A 9,626-nucleotide genomic window follows, 5' to 3' on the forward strand; every position below is an offset into this window, starting at 1 on the left:
CAGAGCTGTTCCCATCCTGTCACCGAATGGGGTTCAGGGGCATCGAAACAACTGGGATGGACTGGGAGTGCTGAAGGGGTAGAAGGATGGGAAGAGGTTGTGAAGAAAGTTACAGTGCTGGGGCTGTTTGCTGCTGCCTCCCCAAAATGTCATTGTCAGCCAAAGGGCTTATGAATCAGGGAGCAAAGATTGCTCAGGTTTTGTGCCTTCAGGGAATTTATTTAAAATACATTTTTTAACGTGTGCTGATCTGAGGTCAGAGTAACTCAAGATGAATGATTGTTATCATCACCTTCACATCAGGACCAGCACGTCGCACTCAGACAGACCCTGCAAGTCGGTCAGATCCTGACAAGATCCTCACGTGTGTCCTCACATGACATAAGCAGACCTTCTGACAGCTGTGTGCCCACACTCACGACACACATGTACAGCTGTGTGACTCCCTCCAGGCATCAGGAGTCAGCTGTGGCCATCGCGTGGTGGCCCTGGACAGGGCAGAGTGAACACGTGTCAGACCACAACCACAGTGGGGAGCACGTTCCTGGGTCTGCTTGTCACCACCAGTTCTGGCCCATCACCTCCATGTCCTCCTTATAAATCACTGCAGAATGAAAAAGCAAATTCCTAGCATGTAAATCAAGCTTAGAAGGGTTGCAAGTCCATTCCCTCTTGAACTCATACAAGTGATGGGAAAAAAAATACTTAGAACCAAAAGCTGGTGTTTAATGATTTATTCCACAGGTCAGTGGGTAGGAAGAAGGGTGATGCCCGGTCTCAGCAGGCCATTGCTGGTAGGATGAAAGCTCAGCTAGAAGTAGTTGATGACTCTTCTGATGGACTGGACGCTCGCACTGCGTGCCTGCCATGCGTTGAAGCTGCTGAACTGACCCCGCTCCACCACGTACATACGGCCTTGGTAGTTGGGCTCCTCATACAGCACCCACCTGAGCAGAAAGGGAGGGTTACTTGGGTCTAAACAATGTGGCTGTGTGAGGTGACCTCAAGCCCATGTTGAGTGGCTGCATTTAGGAACTTCAGTACTGCAAACTATGAGGGCTTGACAGTCCCTCCACAGCCCCAGTCCCATCCCACACACAGAAATGCCCCAGTGGCGTTATCTGCTGGTGCTTTCCCAATTTCCAGCATAGCCTGGCAATTATCCACAGCCAAATTGGATCTTGCCTTTAGAAGAAGTAGTTTTGGGTTACATCAGAGATGAAACCTGGGACCAGGGGCTCCCTGCTTCACACTGCTGTAGGAATGGATCTCTCTGAGCTTCACCATGTGCAACAGAAACAATTTAATAGCATCTGATAGTGCTAAAGAAGGACGTGAGCCCCTTCAGCCCCTGGATAAACCCATTTTGGACTCTACAGAGAAATGTGCAATGCTTGAAGGATGTTTTGCCTCTTTGAACTGACCCATTAGCTATGATGGGAACCATATTTGATAATTTCTCTCTTTGCTAATAATTCGCAATGGCCTCTTTTTGCTGTTTTCCAACAGAGAGTAGGACTTGGCTCGGTTACCTTCACTTTATCTCCATGTCCAGAGTTAACTTCAGCTTTCCCTTGGAATACAGTCAAATAGACACAACGCTCAACAACCTCGGGGATTTTGGCATGCCTGACTTTTTCACCCAGCTTAGTGATGTTTCTACAGCATGTCTTTCTCCATTTGAAGGTCTTCAAGTCAGGAGCAATTCTGATGGCCAAGAGGGACGGATTTTCCTGCTCTTCTCTCCCTTCATCCTTTCAGTACACACCATGCCATGACCTTGATGTGGCCACAATGTCACTTCTTTCCTCTGTTTAAATCTCCCATGCTTTTTAACCAAGTTTTGCTATTGTTTTGACAGTTTTACAGTCAGATTTCCAACCCCCCACTGCTGAATTGCTCATCTCTGCCTCATTCTTCCCAACTCTTTAAAGGATATTATAAGGTTCTCTGATGCGTGTCCCACCTATTGGCTTAGCAGTGACAACAGAGTACAAATGCAATCTTCAAAATTGTTTGGTTTCTGTGGTCTGTCTCTTGCCAGGAATTCAGCTGTGACATCTGGGTTGGGACCTTCTGTATGTGGGATTTCCAGGGAGAAAGTCCTTTAAGTACTGGATGGGTCAAAGCCTGCTAGGTTCTACAAGGTCAGATGACAGCTGGTGAACTCAGATCAGTCTGACCTAGAGCAAAAAGCTGGACTCCTAGGAAAAAGGTTGTTTATAAAACCAGCTACCCACAGGCATGATTTAAAAAAAAAGAAAGCGAAAGGTCAGGGTATTTTGTTGAGCCACCTCAAAGAGTCCTCGCCATATTTGGATTTATTTTGTGTTTCTGAGAGCGCAGCAGGTGGGACTGTGGTGGGTTTCTTCTCCCATCTGCCTGTGCACTGACACAACCAGCACAGTGAGCACACACCTGCCCGGTGCCCCTCTCCACCTTGCTGCCTGCGCTCGCACAGCCCTTTCCTGCAGCACCGCTGCAACGTGCCCAGCCCAGACAGTTGGATCCTGAGTGTTTCCTTCAAACAAACAAGTTCATTTTTTGGCACTTTTTGTAGCCAGTTTATATTCGAACTGGGATTACAAAGACTTTTCCTCTGAAGCTCATTTTGCAGTGTGTGGAGAAGGCTGCTCATGTGAGTGTAATGCCAGGTTGCCCTCAAGCCATGTCCCCCCATTGCATCTCCTGATGTGCATTGTTGGAGAGCATGCTCAACTCTTACGTTTAATTCAGAACAATTTATAAAATTATCCTCCTCCTCTACATACACCCCATCCTTGTTCATAAGGCATGCATGTTTTTCTTCCTTTTCTACCCCATCCCTTCAGCTTAGATGCACCTCTCCATATTTTTTTGGACAATCATGGGTCTTTCTCCATCAGCTCACCATCCCTCCCTCAAGCACTCCTGAAAAGAGCTCCTGATCCTATTTTCTGCACCTTCCAATCACTCCCTCTTGCTGACAATACCTAATATAATTGAAAAATACTGCATGATGGGAGGATGGGGATGTTCACAGGATGTTGCTGGCCCGTCAGGACATGGTGGTTCTTCTGGCTCTGCTCTGTTCTAGGGTATTTTTCAAGAATTGGTGGGCCCTGGCAAATAGTGCAGGGTGTAGAGCAGCCCCTCAGTCACTTTTTCCCAAGACCTCTGTGTTTCTTTCCAGACATACAGTTGATGTGCCTGCACAGTCACGTGGAGGGAATGGGAGAGGCCTTGGGGTAGATGGAAGGAGACTGTGTGACCTGGTGTGGTGATAAGAACCCACCAGCTTGTCCCTCTGCTTAGGGGAAGGCTGCAAAAAAGAGGAATAAAAGCAATAGCAGAGAGATGGGAGTGAAGTGTATTGGCTGTGCAGGGTGATGAGTGAAGACTTGTATGGCTTATTTAGCTGTTCCTTTATTGCCTAAAATTTACGTTCTCAGAGAACATCACTGAGAAAGGAAATCACCCAGGAGCCCAGAAAAGAAAAAAAAATTAAAAAGGCAATCCTGTCCTCAAGCCCAGCACGGGAGAGCTGATCCAGGCACATAGCACGCAGCCCTCAAACATCTCAGTGCTGCGTTTCATTAGCACATAAACCCAGAGGACACAGGAATAAAACTCGCATGGAACCAGCACAAGCCCTGTAAGCCAACACTGGCTGCTTGCGCTGAAAAACTAGCAGGGGAGCACTGCCTGAACCAGGCTGAATGCTTTCAGCAGGTCACTCATTCTCCACGTAGGACTCGAGCAGTGCCATGAGCTTCTGGCAAGAAATACATAAATTTTATTGGGCAGCAACATCTGGGCACCTGTTCTGGTTGATATTTCACAGCCTGACTGCAGAACAAGCACTCATAAATACTTCAGCAGAATAAATGGTTGGTCTGGTTCCTTCAAGTTATATCACTGTGGCTTAGAAAGGCCCTTTTTGGGGTATTCTCTCCCAGGCTGTGAAACAAATTCAGTTTTTAAAAAGTTTTTATTGCTAAGCAATCCCCTGTGGAACGGCTGAGGCACAAAGGAGGACAAGAAATGCACGTCTTCATCTAACACCAGATGATACCATATGTGATACTGGAGCTGCCTCTGCCTGTGGGACAGTCAAAGCCGCTTGCCACACAAACCTCAACAGCTTCCAAGGATGCGGTAACATCTCAAAACTGCTCCAAAATAGCAATCTCATTTCCAGCATGGCTCAACAGCTTTATCATCAGTCTTTCTGGCTCTGTGGGGTGGTGTCACCAACCCTGACAGGGCAGTGGGGAAGGTACTGGACACCCTCAGCCCCACCAAGAAACAAGATGTTTCTCTCCATTCCTACGTTTCCACCTGATCCATCATCACTTCCCACCGGCACAGCCACCCCCAGGAGTGCAGGCAGCAGCTTTTTAACAGCATATGACATCATCCACGGATTTGGGGGGGGAAGTGAATATTTCTGTACCCAATGCACATTACATTGTGGGAATTGAGGGGTGAAGTCACAAAGTGAGACTTGGGTGCTGCTGGGAGTGGGCAGGAAGCCCAGAGGGACCTTGGTTTCATCTTGGGGACGACAGACTGTGGTTGAAACTCCCCTCATCTTTGGTGACCCCATCTCCTCTGCTCCCAAAAAGGTTGAGGGTGGGTCCTGGGAGGACTTTGCCAGCACTGAGCCCAGCACCAACTACAGCTGCAGCACCTCTGGAGTCACCTGGGCTTATATGGTCCATCCAAAAGAGAAAAGCGGTGCCATATGGTCCCTTTCCCTGGTCTCACCTCTCTGCCATGGCATCTCCTCCTTCCCTCCCTCCTGCAGCCTGGGGCCAGGCAGTCTCTCTGCACTGTCCTGCCTTTTAACAGCCTTTGCAGACCCTCCCCACGCATTCAACACCCATCTTCCCAGGCTCTGGCTGTAACCCTACAAAACTCAGTGAGTTTCCTCACCATGCTCTTCTCAGTATTTTTTTTTTTTTCTTTTTTTATTGCTACTTGAAGCCTTTGAGAAGCCGTGTAACGTTAATATAAACAGTCTGGGGTCCTGGGCGAGGGAGAGCAAGCTTTGTGCCCCTTATATATTCTTCAGGATGGAGAATCAATCTGAAAAATTTAAGTGCTTGAAAGTTTCTGGGCAGCATCCCAGTTTCTCAAGCTCCAGTCTCTGCTAGAGAGACATGTGTGGTAAATAATTGGCCTTAAAGCTCTTGCCAGAGTACCCGCAGGCTCTCTCCTGCCTTTATAATGTTGGTATTCAAATGCTTTTTGCTTCAAATGCTCAGTGCTAATGGGGTCCCCAGTGGGCTCCAGTAATTTCTTCCCATTGGGAACTGGTAGCTCTGCTCCTTAGTTTTAACGAACTGCCACCACCTGATCACAAGCCTGTTTTTTTGGAAGAGGAGAGGTCTTGGTTGAATCAGAAAGGGTCCTCCAGGACACACGCTGACAGGGTGTCACAAGCTGGGATAGCAACAACCTTTTTCCTATTCTGGGAAAAAATGTCTGTGGACAGAAAGGGTCCAACACCCCATGTCAGGCACAAGAGACATGCACTATCCAGTCCAGGACAGGCATTTCTGTGCTCCCTCCTCTGCAGGGGCTCCCCTCTGCCCTGTGCTTCGCTCCAGCCACCTTCTGCTCAGCTCTGGGAGGACTGTGTTCCATTTTGGGCTCCTTGTGTTCAATTTTGGGCCCCTCACTCCAAGAAGGACATGGAGGTGCTGGAGCGTGTGCAGAGAAGGGCAACGGAGCTGGGGAAGGGTCTGGAGCACAAGTGTGATGAGGAGCAACTGAGGGAACTGGGGTTGTTGATCCTGGAGAAAAGGAGGCTGAGGGGAGACCTTCTGGCTCTGTCCAGCTCCCTGAAAGGAGGGTGGAGAGAGGTGGGGGTGGGTCTGTTCAACCAAGGAACAAGGGACAGGACAAGAGAAAATGGCCTCAAGTTGCATCAAGGGAGGTTTAGGTTGGATGTTAGGAAAAATTTCTTCATTGAAAGGGTTGTCAAACATTGGAACAGGCTGCCCAGGGCAGGTGTGGAGTCCCCATCCCTGGAGGTATTTAAAAGACAAGTAGATGTGGCACTTAGGGACATGGTTTATTGGGTACGGTGGTGTTGGGTTGACAGTTGGACTTGATGATCTTAGAGGTCTTTTCCAACCTAATGACTCTATGATTTTATGGCATTCCCCCACTCCCAGAACACTTGCAGTGAAAATGTAATTGTTGGACAGAGGAAAGTGGAGACGGACAGACAACAACCCCTCTCACAACAAGAGGAAAAACAAACAAACAAACATGCAAAGGACTGACGCTGTCAAGAAAATGCAAATTACCACCAATAGCAAGAAGAAGACAAAGCTGCCATCCTGCCCAGGCTTTCAGGAGCATCTGCAAGGGCGGGATGGGGCTGAGCATCAGCAACGCATCTACAAAGTGTGTTCATGAGGCACCAAGGGTGACCAAAAACCCCCATCAGGGTGGTGGTGCATCACCACCACAGTTGCCTCTGTCTTTCAGACAGGATTTAATTTTACAGTGAGATGCCACTGCCTGATTTTTGCTGTCCAAGGAGGAGGTTTCTGGTGTTGCAGCAAGCCTTGGTGAAGCCACTTGCAAAGCAAAAGCCCTCACCGCCATCACTCAGAGCCATCTATCCATCCACCCTCCCCAAAAGCCTCTGTGGATTTTAAAGAAGTGTTTGGAAACATGCATAGAAGTGTTTTTAAAAAAGAAAGAATTTTTAAATCCCCTGTTTTTAGACTCCTTGTTTCATACACCTCAATAAGTTGTCTCAGAGCTCTTGTAGCTTGTGCTTAGCTGCCACCCTCCAAAAATCACGCTCCTTTGAAGCAGCTCTCAATAGGCAGGCACCCAAATTCACCTTTAAACTATAGGCTTAACTCACATTTATAGGCTTTCTCCAAGTTTCTCCACCATTGACAGGCTTTTCCATGATGGGGGGAGTCTCTAAAGCCTCCTCACCCCCCTGCAGTGCTGGGCACAGAGGGCATGGGGCAGGGAGCACAGCAGGGGCTGAGCGCCGGGACACGTGCGGTTACTTACGCGCCGTCACCATACACTTTGAGGGCGTTGATGCAGGTCTTGTCCCAGCCTTGTCCCTGCAGGAAGGAGCAATCTTCTGTCAGCTCCAGGCTGGGACCATTAAAATGGCTCTCCTCAAATATTTCGATCCTGTAATGCTCGCCGTGCTGGGGACAAAGGGATTTGAGTCAACCAAAAAAAAAACCAAACCAAAAAACCCAACCAAACAACCAAAAAAAGCAAATTATTTCCCTGGCTTTTATAAGACAAAGAGGAAAATGAAGGGTGCTTCGGAAAGGGAATGTAAAAAGCAGCCCAACAGCACCAGTGCCAGCAGCACAGAGCACACACAAACTCGTGCCACCTCCCAGAGCACCACGCCAACCTGAAAAGCAGCCAGAAAACCCTCGTCTCTGCACCCGCCTGCTCCTTCCTACAGCTGCCACCCACGTGCAAACACATCGCTCATGGGCTGCATGACACCCAGCACACGTAACCCCTCACCCATCTGCAGATCCCCCCGCACCGGGGATCCCACAGACCCCCCCCCATCCAAAATACAGCACCAGTGAAAAAGGTTAAATATCCAGAATATGCCAAGGTGTTAGACTGTTCCCCTGAACTAACTTATATGGCCTCAAGCTCCACGTGTAGCTGCTGTTCCTGATGGGAGTGGCTGCACCTTTCTTTAAGGAAAAATATTAAAAGAAAAATAAACCTTCCCAGCATGGTCGTTGCTGCCTGAGCCCTTGAGGGTGACGTGACAGAAATTCCTCAGGGAGATTTCTGCAGCCTGTGGCTCAGGTATGTGGGACAGAGCGAGCTGAAAGGATATTTTTAAGCCAAATTCAAAGAATACTTAAATGCATTTTGCAAATAAACAACGTCAACACACAAGAAGGCCGGGCTGTGATGCCAAACCCCACGGCAGCCGAGCGGATACGAAGCCTGAGCAAACATTCCTCTGGGAATCTGTGCTGCAGAAATGCCTCGAAGCACTCCCTGGCATCTCACAGGGACAGTTGTGGGCCAGGGAGGGAGGAGGATGTCCTCGTGCCGGCCGGGCTCCAGGGCCCTGGGGCAGAGCATCCCTCCACGTTACGGACCATGGAGAGGAGCTGCTGCCAGTCCCACACTGGGATGCTTTGGGAAGGACGTTACAGACCTAAAACAAACCCACTGCCGTGCCAAAAAGCAGCTTCGACCCCAGCTCCAAGTGGGTTCATGACTGCCCTGGGGTTCATGAGTGATAGGAGCGTTGAATGGAAAGACCTACCCCAGATTAAATTGTCTTTGCTACTTTTTAATCTTCCTGATTAAACCTTCCTCTGGGTGGAGCTTTTAAAAGTTTCGTAACTTTTCACTGCCCCCTCCCTGGAAGTGTTCAAGGGCAGGCTGGATGAGGCTTTGAGCAACCTGGTCTAGTGGAAGGTGTCCCTGCTGATGGCAGGGGGGTTGGAACTGGATGATCTTTAAGGTCCCTTCCAATCCAAACCATTCTGTGATTCTATGATTCATAAGGGGAGGTCTATATAGTGTGGGGGAAAAAATGGGTTTAGTTTAGGATTACTGAGGGGTTTTTTTGCAACAGCAGAGAATTCAGCTAAAATTTGCTTGGAGCAGCCCAGCTGCCCCATGGGTCTGGTTTGGAAAGCCCTCGGGCTGCCCACTCACCCCCAGGCACATGGAGAGACCAGGCTGCTGTGGCTCAAACTTGCCTTGGGCAATGAACGTCCTTCTTAATTCCCCTGTGAGTATTTCATAGCAAAACTCACATTAAAAAAGAAAAGCATCTGATGCTAGCAGGACCTTGCCATCTCATCTGAAAAGCTACAGGAGAATCCCATCCCTTTAAAGCTGCCGTGTTTCATGCTGCGGGAGGAAGGTGATGTGTCTTCCTCACGGGAAACTGCAACTTGGCTTTGTGGCCTGTGCAGACCACTCCAAGGGGAGATAAACCTTCCCCAGGAAACTATTTCCTTCTCCATGGGACAGGTTATTTCTAAAAAGCATAGATTTTTGACACTTATTGATGGGGCTCCTGTGACTGGGAGAAATAAAACCCAACCGATGCTCCATCCAGGAGAGCGAAGCCCCAGCAGCACCCACTCACCATCCCGACGGGTCGGCAGGAGCCCAGGTGGTCGTTGCGGCCGTTCCAGCGATAGAAATCGGGGTACTCGCCGTGCTCCAGGACGTACTGCTGCCCTCGGAAGTTGGGGTGATCAAAGCAGATCCAAGCCCCGCTCTGGACACAGATGGAGTTGACCCGATTGAGGAAACCTCGGTCCTGGAAGCTGCCACAGCTGCCGTAGACCTCCAGCTTTCTGCCCGTGAAGCCTTTGCCTTCGTAGAAAGTGATCTGGGGGGAGGGGGGTGAGGAGAAGAGGCCAGTGGTGAGGAGCAGAGACATAGCTGGACTCTCCATTTCGAGCAGATGGGAATCTCTTGCAGATGTATCATTTTTGGATGGTTTGGTTTATTTTTTTAGCTGCTTTCCAGCCAGAGGAGCACGGCATCGCTGGCATTCTTTCCTAAGAACTGTGTTTGTTTTTCTGGGAAGGCAGCGCATCCCGCATTTACAACGCTTCTCGCCGCCTCCTGCTCATTCACAGATA

General features: G+C 49.2%; 1 protein-coding gene across 1 annotated transcript in view; it reads right to left on the reverse strand.

Moving 5' to 3' along the window:
* Positions 1-811: 811 nt before the first annotated feature.
* Positions 812-9,626, reverse strand: part of CRYGN (crystallin gamma N) — a 9,090-nt gene continuing 275 nt past the window's right edge. Inside the window, exons 2-4 of the mRNA XM_029086848.1 lie at positions 9,122-9,370; positions 7,030-7,175; positions 812-947 (exon numbers count right to left, since the gene is read on the reverse strand). Of these exons, the coding sequence (XP_028942681.1) occupies positions 812-947; positions 7,030-7,175; positions 9,122-9,370 (531 nt within the window). The remainder of the gene's footprint in view (positions 948-7,029; positions 7,176-9,121; positions 9,371-9,626) is intronic.

The sequence above is a fragment of the Antrostomus carolinensis genome, unplaced genomic scaffold (assembly GCF_000700745.2).
Source record: "Antrostomus carolinensis isolate BGI_N321 unplaced genomic scaffold, ASM70074v2 scaffold16219, whole genome shotgun sequence".
Taxonomy (NCBI): Eukaryota; Metazoa; Chordata; class Aves; order Caprimulgiformes; family Caprimulgidae; genus Antrostomus; species Antrostomus carolinensis.